This window comes from Cetorhinus maximus, chromosome 12, assembly GCF_964194155.1.
Source record: "Cetorhinus maximus chromosome 12, sCetMax3.hap1.1, whole genome shotgun sequence".
Lineage (NCBI taxonomy): Eukaryota > Metazoa > Chordata > Chondrichthyes > Lamniformes > Cetorhinidae > Cetorhinus > Cetorhinus maximus.
In genome coordinates, this window is record NC_135890.1 from 77,646,445 (window position 1) to 77,662,190 (window position 15,746).

The 15,746-nt window shown below is 42.5% G+C and overlaps 1 protein-coding gene across 1 annotated transcript in view; it reads right to left on the reverse strand.

The window, feature by feature from the left end:
- Positions 1–9,071, reverse strand: part of LOC144687104 (BICD family-like cargo adapter 1) — a 78,413-nt gene extending 69,342 nt beyond the window's left edge. The window contains exon 1 of the mRNA XM_078552862.1: positions 8,568–9,071. Within this exon, the coding sequence (XP_078408988.1) occupies positions 8,568–8,954 (387 nt within the window). The 5' untranslated portion in view covers positions 8,955–9,071. The remainder of the gene's footprint in view (positions 1–8,567) is intronic.
- Positions 9,072–15,746: the final 6,675 nt, after the last annotated feature.

Genomic DNA, 15,746 nt, shown 5'->3' on the forward strand with positions numbered 1-15,746 from the left:
CGCAGAATAAGCAAGAAGATTTCTATTTATTATGTAAGTTAAGAGTTACTCACTACAACCATATAACAGGATAGGGGTTACCCAATGTGTCACCAAATTAAGTCCTTCCCCATTCAGCAGCAAAATGTCTACTAGCTGTGTATAGTTGTAAGTAGTTGTGTTACTTGTTCACCTAGGTCAGGGTTTATAAGGTTGATTTGCAGTAGATTTAGTCTCTTTGTGGTGTTTTCCCCCAGCTCACTGTCACATCTCCCATACAATCTGCACTCCACAATGTTTTATAACTGGATGTCAGCTCCAATCCCTGACGTTAACAGCTGTAATGTCAGCCACATTAGATGGCTGCAATACAAACAGCAAATAGAGCAAAAAAAAAATCACCTCATTCATTTCATGTAAGTAAAGATTTCATTTCAACAACTTGTAAACCAAATTGGGTTTATATTGTAATTTGTGCTGCAGAGCTACAAATGCCAGGGATGATAGAAATGGTCTGGGTGATCTAATTCACCTTTTACTCCCGTTCCTTCTACTGAAGGCAGTGCTATAGAGGAAGGAGGATTTTGTTTCTTTGTCCAGACATGGTTATTTTGTTGCAAACTAAATGAAATTAGCTAGATTACGTTATCAGTTCACCATACAAGACGATGAATAGAAGAGCTGAAATTTTAAATCAGGACAGAGGACATGAGGGATTGAAATAGTAGAAATGGGAGGGAAACGCTGAAAGATCTGGATTGCAGAAGCATTACAACAGTTCTACAAGCAAATTTAGAAAACAGTAAAAATGAAGAATTTAATATAAACTTAAATTCATAATTTTTTTTGAAAAATCTTGAAAATCCTAATAAAGGGCTGGAGTCCACAATGTAGGATCCATTAATGCTTAAAATGTGAACAGAAATAATGTAAATGAAACAATGGCAATTTGGTATCACTTTGAAAGTCTAACAGTGATAGAATGAAGGTAAGATGAAATGAAGGTAAGATCAAGAGTTCCATTGCCTTGAGATTCTAGAAAGAACGTATGAGTTGGAGATGATGTTCATTTGAATATCAGTATGCAGGGAAGAGGCAGAACGTGTCAAATTCTATATATAGAGTTTAGACGGAACAAGAAAAAAAAAGCTCAAAAGGAGTAATGATCATACATGAATAGTATTAATAGAAACTAAAAAGATATCTCTGTCTAAACAAATATATTAAGACTAGTTTATCATTTGATTATAGATTAATCTGATCATTATCAGCATCAATACAGCGTCATTCCCTGCAACCATCTGCACCATCGTCAGTGCCTTGGTAATTTATTCATTGTTTCTTTGGGTGGGTGGGTGGATGCTTAGTAAGGGCCCAAGAAAAGGTTATAGCATTGAATAATGAAAAGAAAATTCTTCAATTTCACAAACATTACGCAGCAACATATACCCTAACTACTCTCAGAATGTGGATCCCACTGCATTCTGCCAGTATATGGGTGCATGAACCCTAACCACCTTCAAAGTACATGACCCTACAACACTCTGCCAGACCATAACTATGCTAAATGTAATCTGCTGTACTATGAGATTACACAATTTACATTTACAAGGTCTTTTAGCACTAATATGGGACAGAGCAACATTTAGCAGCCTTGACCAAGTAGATATTTTTCTAATCTTAGAAACAATTTAATAACTAGGGTACTCTTAGAATAATTTGTTTAATCATCTGTGAGAGATGTGACTGAACTTGCAACTTCTAGTTACTATGGCAGCTGCTGCCTTCTCTCAAGCCAAATAAGCAGGGCTCAAGGCCACAGATGCAATGAAGAGGGGTAATAATTACAATAAAAAAAACTGCATGTTGCCCCTCTTCATTGATATTGTCCAGTGAAACGCTTGAAGTACATGGGAACATGAACCTGAACTATCCTCATATCCTGCAACATTGTCAATAGACAGAAATTTAAACTATCGCAGCATTCTGGCATCAGGAGCATTGATCCGAACTACTCTGCATGCTGCTACAATCATTGGGACACAATCAGAAGAATCATTCCCATCATCCTTTCAGAATTGTGTAAAAGTAAGGTTTTAGAAGTTTCTAAAGTATAGGAAATACATGATTATATTTCTGAATCTTTCACAGGCAATCAAATTTACTGATTTTATTTGCCCGTTATATGACAATGCATGAATTCTTCATTTTAGATTACTTTGTTGCATCCTGTTTGACAAGGCCCAATTTAACATCCATGCCCTAAGGGCTGAGGCCAATTACAAGGTACTTTCTATTGCTTGAACTTTTCCAAAGATCGAACATGACTGAATGAAGCCAGCGCAGCCCACGTCCTATGAGTGAATTAAAAAAATATGTACGACATTGTAACATCTGAAGAAAGACAGGCACAGCCCAACAATTTTTTTTTTACATGGTCAGGAGATACTGCAGACACAAACAACTTTCACTTGTGATGTTATCTTTCCTTGGATTGATACACGTGATGCATTTCCGGCACAGTTTAGCTACATTGCATCATAATACTTAGAATCCTCAATCTTGTGCAATGTAACCTTCCACAGTGAGGTCCCACTGAAAATACACAAGTGTAGGGTGCCAAGACCCCTATGAGATGGCCTCTGGACATGAAAAAGCAACTAGTAAAATACTAAGATTCTGAGCTACTGAAAACTTTATGGCAGGGTTGTGACACACTGAGAACATTACATGAAGAATATGTACAAGCTCTTTCACCCATTCACCATTATTCAACAGCTCAGTGGTAGCATTTTCATTTCTGAGTCAATAGGTTATGGATTCATACCCCATTCCACAAAATTAAAGAATTAATCTAGGCATTCCAGTACAGTATGAAAGTGCGAGTGTTGGAAATGCTGTCTTTAAATTACACGTTAGACTGAGGTTCCACTTTCCCTCTCAGTCAGGGATGAAGAGTCCCATGACACTATTCAAAGTAGTACAGGGGAGAGCTTCCAGGGTACTGGTCAACATTCACCTAACATTACTAAAACAGATGATCTGGTCTTCTAACTCATTGCTGTTTTTGGGATCTTGATGCACACAAATTGGCTGCTAGATTTGCCAGCATTACAACCATGATCATACTTCAAAAGTACTTTGTAGAAAGGTCCTATAAATGCAAGTTCTTTCTTACTTTTTACAAGAGCAAGTGAGTTTAGAGCATATTACAATAAGATGCCTTATTTGATACTGACCCAATAGTTTAGTTTTGTCACCATATCACTTATAAATCCTGTTTTAATCTATGCTTTCTATGTTTCCTCCTTCACTTGGTGATTCTATAAAGGCCATATAGGGATTTCAGACAAGATTATTCTAAAGTCTGAACTATTGTGTCACAGAACTCAGAAAATTGATCCTTTAATTTAATTTAATCACGCCACACAAATGCCAGGCAATTAACAGCTTCAACAAGAGAGGATCTAACAATCACCCCCTTGACATTCATCAGCACTACCATCACTGAATCCCCCCACTATCAACATCTTGGGGGTCACCATTGACCAGTAACTGAACTGGACCAGCCATATGAGTACTGTGGCCACAACAGTAGGTCGGAGGCTGAGAATTCTCAGTAACTCACGAGTAACTCACCTCCTGATTCCCCAAAGCCTGTCCGCCATCCACAAGGCACAAGTCAGCAGTGTGATGGAATACTCTTCACTTGCCTGGATGAGTGCAGCTCCAACAATACTTAGAAGTTTGACACCATCAGGTACAAAGCAGCCTGCAAGATTGGCACCCCATCCACCACCAATGCAGTGTGTACTATCTACAAGATGCACAGCTGCAACTCACCAAGACTTCATCAACAGCACCTTCCAAACCTGGGACTTCCATTACCTAGAAGGACAAGGGCAATAGATGCGTGGAAATACCACCACCTTCAAGTTCCTCTCCAAGCCACACACTATACTGAATTGGAACTATATCACCGTTCCTTCATTGTCATTGGGTCAAAATTCTGAAACTCCCTTCCTAACAGCACTGTGGATGTACCTATACCAGATAGACTACAGGGGTTCAAGAAGGCAGCTCATAACCATCTTCTCAAGGGCAATTAAGGATGAACAACAAATGCTGGCCTCGCCAGCAATGCTCACATCCCATTAAAAAAAAATCCTCCTAAAAAGATTTGTGTGAGAGGATTTACTTCACTTCGACCGCAACATTTTCCCTAAAACTGTGGTCAAAAGGCACTCAAGAACATCACTTGCTAATTTAAATTGTGGTTCTCTGGCAAAGACCTGCATTTCTTGCAACACCCACTGTATTGCCACTGCCTTTATGCAAATACTGCTGCTCATCCCAACCGAATGCACCCACAATCCATTTCGAGGGGCAGAGGTTTGAGGATGCAGAGCTGAAATTTCAAGGAAATCACACAAAATATTGAAGGCCACTACACTGGCCAATTGGGCTGGGGCAATATGGGCTGAATAGCCAACTTAAATATTTATAAAATGTTGTCCAATTTTACTGAATAAAATATCTGCAGAGGACAGTACATACAGCTGAATGTAACAGTGCACTGTTCACATTACACACTGAAAGAAACTGAACATACTGTTCATACTCCACATACTTAGACTAAGAGAAACTGAGTTTAATATCATATTGCAAATACTTGGACTGAATTAAACAGTGTGTACTGTTCATGTGGCATACACTTGGCTGAGAAATGGGAAAGACCTGAGGAAGGACGTTAAGGTGATTAATTTTCTCCCTATTTTGCCTCCTAACACTACAAAGCCTTCTTCGCCTGTAAGGCTGGAGACCTGGCTTCATAGAGCCACATCTCAGCTTTAAGCTCTGCGAACCAAGTACACCCATTGTTTTTCATTCTGCTAGACTACATTTTCGGTCCTTGATGAGGAGATAATTGAATTGGGAAAATTCACTGTCTATTTGTTACTAAATGTTCAAACCCTGGGTACTCCTGATTGGGACTGAGCAGCAAAAAGGGTGTTGAGGAGCATGAAAGTTAATGGGGCCAATTTTCCTCCTTTCCCTGCTTGAACACAAGTCAAGCACAATGCACACGAGGTGTGCCACACCAGATGGGACTTGAACCTGTCTGAATTTACAAGCTCCAGTCATTATCCTGGCTCTAACATTCCCCAGGAACTTCTCTGGGTAAGGAATTGCAGCAAAATTGTCAGAGGAAAATTTACCTGAGGCCAGCTGCAATGCCACCACCTTCAGGTGTTTCTTTCCAAAAACTGAAACCAAAGGTTCTCCAGCCTTGATGATCCTTGTGGATGGACCGAGGAGGCGGAAGGAGATAGCTCTCGGATTCTGCACCCTTAGGTTGGGTGCAACGTAAACAGCACTGTTGCAATTGTGTCTCTACCAAGCAGAGAGTCAGGAAAATGAGACTGCTGATAAGGTGAAAGTGGCATTAGCGGTTGTGTGTGAATGCTTCTGTCTCTTTTAGGCTCTAATACCCCTGCCTCCCTTTGCGGAGGCCTCTCTAGGTACTTATAAAATGGAAAGGGGCATCAATCCAGCATAACAGTCTCCATCTCTTTTTCCTCTGCTTTGTAACTGTGGAGATGATGTACCCAGGACACCTAGCAAAGGAAAATTGGTCTTGCAGAATCCAATGCTGAAGTGCAGGCCAGTAGCAATAAGTCTCTGGCCCATTCTCTGGACACCTTGATAGAGAAGGTACATGGTTCAGGGCTGATAAGTCTTTAAATTATATGACTAACAATAAAATGTGGACACAAGTTTGTGGAAACAAATGTTGTCAATATCATTCAGAAAAGTAGCTAAACATGCTGACATGCTCAGTGAAATCTATGTAGGTGATTTGTTGGGTTTGAACTTGTGTTGGTATTTTCTTTCTAATGCTGCATAGGCTTCAACTGCAGTTCTCTCTCCTCCATTATTTTTATACTACCCATCAATGACACCAACCAGAAATGTAGTGTTAATTCTATGTACACACTGATGACACTCAGGTCTGCCTTACTTCTTCTTTACTGATCCCGAGGCTGTTGTAAGGCTCGCCATTTCCAGGCTAGCATTAAGAATTAGACGAGCCAAAATTTCTTCCATTATTGTGTTGAATTACAAACTAAAGCCACACACTTAGTTCCCACCAGCATCTACATACTCCAGCCTTGACCACTTCAACCATCCTGGATGACACCTTGAGCTATGTCCAAAGGTGCAGAATCTTTGTGTTGTTCAATCCCAACCTTCTCCAATCTTTCTTTGTCAAAATGCCAGCCTGCCCCTCCCACAAACATTAGCCATGTAGAAGATTATGACCATTGTCTGTACCTATGCATTGTTCCACATTCCCATCCCCTCTGACTTTATCGATCTTGGCTAGCTCCCTGTGCCTCACTAAATAAATTTAACGAAACTCCTTCTCACCCCCAGTTCTCTTCATATCCTCTCCTAACCCCATATCCACCTGAGCATTCCCAGCCACACCCTCTGCTCTTCCTATTCCAGTACAACCTTCATTCCACACTCCAACATTAGTAACTACTCTTTTAGTCACCAGCTCCCTGCCCTCTAGAATATATTCCCTAAATCTCTCCACATTTGCACCTCCCTCCACACTTTCCAAAGCTTCCCAGGAACCTGCCTTTGTCTTCCCAACCTTTTAATTTGCTCTTTGCCTTCTATATTTTGCCAACCTTTTTTCTCTTCTGTGTAGAGACATCATGCAACATGACTGTTATAGAAAGGCAAGTTGCTTCCTTTGGTCAAGGAGGAATATACTCTGCATCCTTCCTTGTATATGCAGGTCTCTACTCTACACTCTATTGGGGAAGGTGGGCTTGCTTAAAAATAAACACAGTAGCATCGTAACTGCTGAACACCCTGACTAAAAGGAGAAAGAAGGTGGGGGGTGTTATACTGGCCTATTTTCATTACATGCGATAGTTTTGAGTAGAGGTAACTCAAGAGTAAGAAAACTCTTTTCCAAACAAGGAACCTTTTATTGCATAACAGTGTCCTAGTGTATCAGCAGCAGTCTTGTACGTTCTGGAGCAGGAAGAGATAAGCTTGACTGGAGATGCGCACTGAACCAAATTGTAAAGATAGTAAGACACATCCATTTCACTTATTTGATACAAATTAAGCAATGTACTAGGACACTACACAAATTTTATGTAGCATTACCCTGGAACAGTTTGACCACCGTCGTCACAGCCTCAGGAACTGATTCAGAAGAGAAATTGTTCATCCCCAAAGGTGTCGAGCAGTAAAGTGCCCTAAAGTTACAGATTAGCATCGTAATATCAGTAGTCCAACCACATCTAAAGCATGTCAGTAAGTTCCAGCTTGAAAAAGTTCATGAGTCATCAATGAATGCGCTCTTCCAAATGACATTGAGCCTAAGGCCAATCATGTGCCTAAAAGGTACAAGAGACCCAATCAGGCTCACTGGGTTAAGTCTGCATCTAACAAACTATAACATGATAGCTATTATTAAAGCCAGGTACCATGATATATATGGCCCATCACTCAACGACATTTACCAGAAATGATTAGTGAAAAACTTGTGATGTTATATCACTTCTAGATTAGAGGATTTTCAAGTGACACCTGTGTTTTTGACATTCTTGAATCAGGATCCATACAGGGAGATCCTGGGAGAATCTAATGACATGAGATTATCAGTACTGTAGAAGATAGGATGGGCAGTGATGAGGTATAATGGAATGGGATAGCATGAAATGGCATGATAATTAGGCCAGAATAGGGCACAAAGTTATGAAATTGGAAACAACGGTATGAGATGCAGTAAAATAGGGTAAGTTAGGATGAAATGGAACAGCATGAGATTGCGGGGGTGGGATAATCCTAATAGAGGAATATTATGAACTCGGAAGCTGTTTAATAAGCTTAACTACATTAGTCTGAGATACAAACACAATATAATGGGGAGAAAAAGAGGTCAAGATTGGATTGGCAGGGGAATCACAGAGAGCAGGGGCTGAGATGGGTGGAGAAAAGTAGGGGCTGAGATAGGGGTAAGAGTTGTGGTTGGCTTTGGGCTGGTGGGAAGTTGGGGTTGGGGTGGGAATAGTGTGATAGGTAGGATTTGTTGGGGGTACTTGGAGCTGAAATGGGGTTTGTTGGGACTTTGGGATTGAGATGGGGTTGGGGAGGGAGATTGGGGGAGGGTGGGGGGTGCTGAGGTTGGGGGGGAAGGGTGGGGGCTGCTGAGGGCTGCTGAAGTTGGGGGGGAGGGTGGAGGGTGCTGAGGGCTGCTGAGGTTGGGGGGGGGAGGGTGGAGGGTGCTGAGGGCTGCTGAGGTTGAGGGGGGAGGGTGGGGGTGATGAGATTGGGGGGGAGGGTGGGGGTGATGAGGTTGGGGATGATGAGATTGAGGGGGAGGGTGGGGATGATGAGATTGAGGGGGAGGGTGGGGGTGATGAGGTTGGGGGTGATGAGGTTGGGGGGTGGGGAGAGGGTGGGGGTGATGAGGGGGGAGGGGGGGGTTGGGGGGGCTGACATGCGGGGAGCTGAACTGGAATACACGATTCCCATGAAGACATTGTCAGTGGTGTTACCTCCAGTTTGTCGGTGAGCTCTCTCTGCATCATCTCGAACTGGTTGCTCAGCTCCTGATTCCTTTCCAATAAAGCTTTGCCCAGCTTGGCCGCCAGGATCAGGTCACTATCCTTCTGCCGAAGCTGAGAGAGCAGCTCCTCGATGCCGGGGTGACCGGCCGCCTCCTCGTCGGCAGCTTCTTGCCGCTCGGCCGCCAGCATCGGGAAATGTTCGTCGAACAGGAGGCTGGAGCCGGAGCCGAGCCCGGGAGGAGCCGGAGGGAAAGGCGGCGATGGAAGCGGCAGCCCCAGCCGGTTGCCGCCGGGATGATGCTCGGCTTCGTCTCCAGGGTACGAGAGCTGGGGATCCTCGCTCTGCGGGAACTCCTGCAGCCACAGAGCCGCCATGGCCCGGCTTCTTCCTGGGGAGGGCGGCCTCGGGGGCGGGATGGGCTCTCTTAACGCGATCGGCTCCGGTCCCGGCTCAGCACCCGGACTGCACCGAGTCCCATCGACCTGCCTCCCGCGCCCTGCTCGGGGTCGGGCTGGCGTGGCCCAGTCCCCGCTCTCGGTGTCCGGCTCTGCCCGACAGCAAGACGCGCCTGTTGGAGGTGGCGGCAGGGTCCGGCTGCTGTCCCGGGGCGCAGGTGCTCTTGTCCGGCTTGGCTGCTCGCTTTCTTGCTGCTGCTGCTGCTGCCCCGCTCCGCCGGGGATGATGAGCCCATACTTCACAGGGATACAGCTAGAGACATGATGCTGCGGATTGCGAGCAAAGACTCAAACTGCTACCCAAGCCGTCCACACCCCTGTGACGGAATCTGACACCTGCACAGTACAAGGCGCTCATTGGCACAGAGCAAGTGTCCCCATCCTTAGCAGACAGACAGGGAGGGACTGTGATAGGTAAATAGAGGGCAAGAGCTCGATACAGGGCAAGAGTAAGAGATGAATGCAGGGGTATAAGAGATAAATGGAGAGCATGAGATCAGTGTATCTACCGAGGGTGTGAGAAATGAAGCACAGGTTGGGAATATATAGATGATAGAGATAAAAACAGGGAGAAAGAAATTAAAAAAGAGAGAAAGCTTGAGATAAACCCAGGTAAAATGTGTGGTAGATGGAGAGACAGCTCAAAATACAAGGAGGGTGAGATGCTTACAGAGAGAAAAATACAGGATAAGATAGAGAGAAGTAAAGGGAATGAAACAGTGAGTGATAAAGAAATAGAGAAATATAAATGGAGGTTGTCTATAAATACAGAGAGAGAGAGAGATAGAGTGAGAAGTAAATATAGAGATAGAGAGCTAGATAAAGAGAAAGAGAGAGGCACGGGATAAAATAAAAGGGAAGAGTAGGAGATAAACGAGGAGAGTGAGTCGTCGTAAATACAGAAAGAAACAACGCCAAATACAAGGAAAGACCAATTAAAGACAATTACAGTGAGAGAGAGAGAGAAATGAGAGAGTTGATCCAGGTGGAAGATAATTAGACAGCAACAGAAAAAGTGAGAAATAAACATAGGGAAAGAGTGTGAGATAGATACCAGGAGAAATGGTGAGAGTAATAGAAATTTACAGACTTTGGGGAGTAAAAAATAAGTGCACAGAGATACAAGGAATGGTAAATAACACACAAAGAGAAATACAAAGTATCAACCTCACTGTCAAAGGCTCACTAGCCTTTGTTGCACCCATTCTAAGACAAGTATAATTTTCCTTCACTACAGAAACCAAAACTGTGCACAGTACTCCAAATGGGGTCTCACCAAAGCCCTCTATGATTGCAGCAAGACTCTCTTACTCTTGTACTCAAACCACCTTGAAATAAAGGCCAACAAACTATTTGCCTTCCTAATCGCTTGTTGTACCTTCATGTTAACTTCCTGTGTTTGATGTATGAGGACACCCAAATCCCTCTGAAACACAAATGCTTAATAGTTTCTCACAGTTTAAAAAATATTCTGTTTTTCTATTCTTCCTATCAAAGAGAATGACGTCACATTTCCCAACATTATACTCCATCCGCTCTTCCATTGCACATTCGCTTAATTTATCTCACTTTGCTGATTGACAAGTCCTCCTCCCGGCTTACGTTCCCAAGGAAGAGAAGAGACAAACAAATGCGAGGCAGAAAGGAAATAGAGAAAGGCAAACATGAATAGGAAAGGAAAGAAGTTGCCTTTATGTAGTTTTTTAATGACTCCAGCCATCCCAATATGCTTTACTGCCAATATAATACTTCTAAAGTGTAGTGACTGTGGTACAGGAGGAAACACAACAGTCAATTTGCTCACAACAAGGTTCCACAAACAACAAATAAATGACCAAATGATCTCTTTCAGTGATTTTGGTTAAGGGATAATTATTGGCCAGGTTCCTAAGAACTCCACTGCTCTTTTTTTGAATAATGGCAAGGTATATTTTATATGTATATGTCAACAATTTGTATTTATATAGTAGCTTTAATGTTGTAGAGTGTCTCAAGGCACTTCACAAGTGATTATCAAACAAAATGTGACACATAGACACATAAAGCCGTGGAGGTTTTGTGGTGGAGTGATTGCGTCCCTACTTCTGGGCCAGAAGCTCCAGGTTTAAGTCCCAATCCGGGACTTGATGGCCAGAGAAAATGTGTTAATAACGTGGCCAAATAGGTTAATTATCAGCCTGCAAATCCTTCTAATATGCCTATGGCAGGTGGTAAGAGAAGGAGAGTCTCCTGGTCAGCCAGAACCTGCAGAAGACAACCACTGAAGTACCTTGCCAAACATAACCATGGACCAACACATGGAAGTCCATGGTCACCAACACCCTCTTAGGGAATGGTACCTGAAAAGAGAGACATATAAAGAGATATCAGGGTCGGTGACCAAAAGCTTGGTCAGAAAGGTAGGCCTTAAAGGAAGAGAGAAAGGTGGAGAGGTTTAGGGAGGGAGTTTCACAGGTTAGGAACTAGCCAGCTGAAGGCACAGCCACCAACAATGGTTGGGACAGGGGTGGTGGTGAAGAAAATCAGGAATGTGCAAGAGGCCAGAATTGAAGGAGTGTAGGCACTGTGGGTGTATCTACACCACATTACCTGCAGCGGTTCAAGAAGGCAGTTCACCACCACTTTCTCAAAGGCAATTAGGGATGGACAATAAATTCTAGCCGAGCCACTGATGATAACACCCCATGAATAAAAAAAACCTCAGAAGATCATAGGGCTGAGGAAGGTTAGAGACATAGAGAGCGGTGAGATAATGGAAGGATTTGAAAACAAGGATGGGAAGTTTAAAATCAAGGTGTTGCCAATCAGGGAGCCAAAGTAAGTCAGCAAGCATGGAGATGATGGTGAACAGGATGATGCAAGTTGGAATATGGACAGCAGAATTTTGGATGAGCTCAAGTTTACAGAGGATAAAAGGTGAAAGGCTGGCTGGGAGAACTTTGGAATAATCAAGGCTAACAAAGGGATGGATGGGATTGATGGAATGATGGAATCATTGGCAACAGAGATGACTCTGGTGGGGAAATGGGCAATGTTATAGAAGTGAAGTAGGCAGTTTTGGTGATGGAGTGGCTATAGCTCAGCTCAGCTCAGGGTCAAATAGAGCACCAAAGTGTGAACAGTCTGGTTCAGCCTCAGACAATGGCAGGGTGAGAGTTGGAGCCACTGGCTAGGGAACAGAATATGTACTGAGAACAAAAGGCACTGACTCAGGCTTCTCAATATTTAATTGGAGAAAATTTCTGCTCATCCACGGTATGTCAGACTGGCAACATGACAAATTAGAGGCAGTTAAGGGTTCAACAAAAGTGGTGGTGAGGTAAAGTTGGGTGTACATGTAGGAGAGAATGGCAAAGACAGACAAACTTGTGCAAATTGAGAAATAGAGACATAGGCACATACTGGGAGATAGACACAGTTGCATGTATATTGAAGGAAAGCTATTGAAAGGCATATGTACAGAACATGGATAAGATAAAAGCATACACTCAGTTTTCTTCCCTTTCTCTTTGCAGCTAAAGGTACTTGATTCACAAAGAGCCTCAAATACCTCAATGTGCACATTTGCTGTGAGGGTGCACAGCTTTGAAGAGCATCATAACCCTCACTGATGATCACTTTCCAATGGCATCATTGGACCTTCATCATGAACAGGAATTTTGGTTTATTTTTCATCTCTCTACTTGAAGTATGGGGTAATCAGCTGTAACAGCAGAACTTCAGCCCAGGCTGAGAGGATTTAACTCCTCAGAGTAAATATACTTATTATGGGAACCATTATGAGATAATTGCAAGCTGTAAATTTGTCTACTTTGATGTTATTGTACAGCTTATTCAAATATTTGCAATTAGATATAGCAGAATATTGATATTTATTAGCATATTTATTTATTGTTAACTTTTTTCATGGGATGTGGGCATTGCTAGCAAAGCTGGCAATTACTACCCATTGAGGATTGCCCTTGAAAAGATCATTGAGCTGCCTCCTTGAATCGCTGCCATCCGTGGTGTAGATAAACCCACAGTACTATTAGGTAGGAAATTTCAGGATTTTGACCAAGTGACACTGAAGGAGCAGTGATATTCGTCCAAGTCAGGATGGTGTGTGACTTGGAGAGGAACTTGTAGGTGGTGGTGTTCCCACATGTTTAGTGTCTTTGTCCTTCTAGGTGGTGTGTTGCTGCAGTGCAGTCTTGTAGATGCTGTGCACTGCTGCCATGGTGCACTGGTGGTGGGGAGACTGAACATTTTTATTTGGTGGATGAGGTGCCAATCAAGCAGCTGCTTTGTCCTGGATGATGTTGAGCTTCTTCAGTGTTGTTGGAGCTGCACTCATCTAGGCAAGCAGAGAATATTTCATCACCCTCCTTACTTGTGCCTTGTAGATGGTGGACAGGCTTTGGGGAATCAAGAGGTGAGTTATTCGTCGCAGAATTCCCAGTATCTGACCTGCTCTTGTTGCCACAGTATTTATGTAGCTGGTCCAGTTAAATTTCTGTGACCCTCATGATGTTGTTGGTGTGGGATTCAGTGATGGTAATGTCAATGGAAGATTGTTACATTCTCTCTTGCTGGAGATAGTCATTGCCTGACACATGTGTGGTGTGAATATTACTTGACACTTACAGCCCTATTACAAATGCTGCCCAGGTCATGCTGCATGAGGGCACAGATTGCTTTGTTCTGACACCATTACGATAATGTCAAATTTGTGAGTGGAAGAAATTGGGTAGAAATACCAGCTGAAGGAAAATTAAAGCTCATAAAAAATATCCAATAGTGAACGATGTGATGTAGAGGATATTCAATGGGAAACCAGGGTAATTAGTTCAGTTTTAATGTTAAAATACTTACATTAAATGTAAAATTGTTATAAAAATTGTTACTATATGGATTTTAGAGCACATAAACAGGCCATTCAGTCCATGCTGTTGTTTATGTTCTACACAAACCTTCTCCTCCCATTTTAACTCACCCTATCACCAGATATTTCTATTCCTTTCTTTCTCATGTACTTATCTAGCTTTCCCTTAAATGCATCTTAAATGCCTCATCTACTCCTTGCGGTAGCACATTTAATTTACTTTTGTAAGTTTGACACAAATTTGCATGAATCTTTTGTGTCCAACATTTAAATAACATACTTCCATGATTTGGCAAACCTGTTAAATTCCAGCTGGATGCAAGATCAGCTGTAAATACATAGAGGAGAATAATTTCTACTCTGAACTATTGAAGGGTGGCAGTAAGGTTTAATTTGTCCAACTGGAGCAAGTTCATACCTTTAGAGATCAACAACAAGCTATGTCAAAGATAAGGAAACCAGAAGGCAGAGGTTTACAGCTAATTGGTAAAAGAACCAGAGGTGAGACTTTTTTCAATGCAGCAACTTGTTATGATCTGGCATGCACTCTCTGAAAGGCTGGTGGTAGCATATTCAATAAAATCTTTCAAAATGCAATTGGGTATATATACCTGAAATGGAAAAAAATTGCAGCTCTTTGGGAAAAGGGAAGGGGTGTAGGACTATGAGGATAGCTTTATCAAAGAGCTGAAACAGACACAATGGTCTGAACGGCCTCATCCTGTGATATATTATTCTATGATTCTAAATGCAGATTTTGCCTTCTTCATTCCTTCAATAATCTTTAAGAAGTCCATATCTCTGGTTGTCCGGGTTAATCATTTTATCGGAGGATAGTACGCTTGTAGTTTGGCAGAAAATACGACTTTTCCTTAATTAGAGGGAAATTGAAGGCAACTGTACATGGCCGTACATGGCCAGTTCTGCATTCACAAGTAGATAAATTACTCACCGTTTCTACTTAAATGTCCCTAATTACAGTTGATTGTGGTTGAGGTAACCAATATTATGCTCCTAACCATAATACCTGACTCTTCCCCAAATTGTGATTGCCTTGATACTAAAGTCGGATGAATATGGTCAGGGAGACCAATGTGAGAGAATGTCCATAGTGTGTGTAAATTGCAGTGCCAATTGGCTAAACCACTTGAATGTTTTGGAGACACCTATTAGTTGAACAAATCACCATGAATTGTTAAATTACTGGGATAGGTAAAAAATTACAATGGAGTCAATTTTCTATTTAAATAGGTAGAATTTTGTATGTTGAAAATAAATTGGAAAGTTTACCAAATATTGGAATGGATTTTGTCACTTTGAATTATTTCCCTTATTTTTTTACTCTCTCAGTTTGTTGTGTCTCTATCTGCCTCTGCGGCCAGATTTTGTTCCAAGGTTTTGAATTAGAGTTTGAATTTTATCTGCATTTTTCTTTTAATGTAAATAGACAAAGTGTTTCAAAATTTAAAAGAACTTCACGTCTGGCTCTGGTGATAACAATTATGGAAGTTACAAGATTGTTCTTGCACTTTCTTCATAAAGACAAACCATGCCACCCAAACCATGATATCTATCAGGTTGTGCAGTGGGCACCAGGGGCAATGCCACTCTCGACATCTGGGCTTCTGTGGCAGGCGCCCCGCTTCCCCGTTGCCACAGATACCAATGACCCAGAACGATGAGGGCACTCCTGATTTCAGCCAATCAGCTGGGGGGGGGGGGGGGGGGGGGGGGGTGGAACCGCGCTTTACGTCATTCGATCGCGCCAATCCGCTGGGCCCTAAGTGGTCACGTGGCTTACACCCTGCCCTATCGGAGGTGGGCGAGTTTTTTTTTGCGCGGAATTT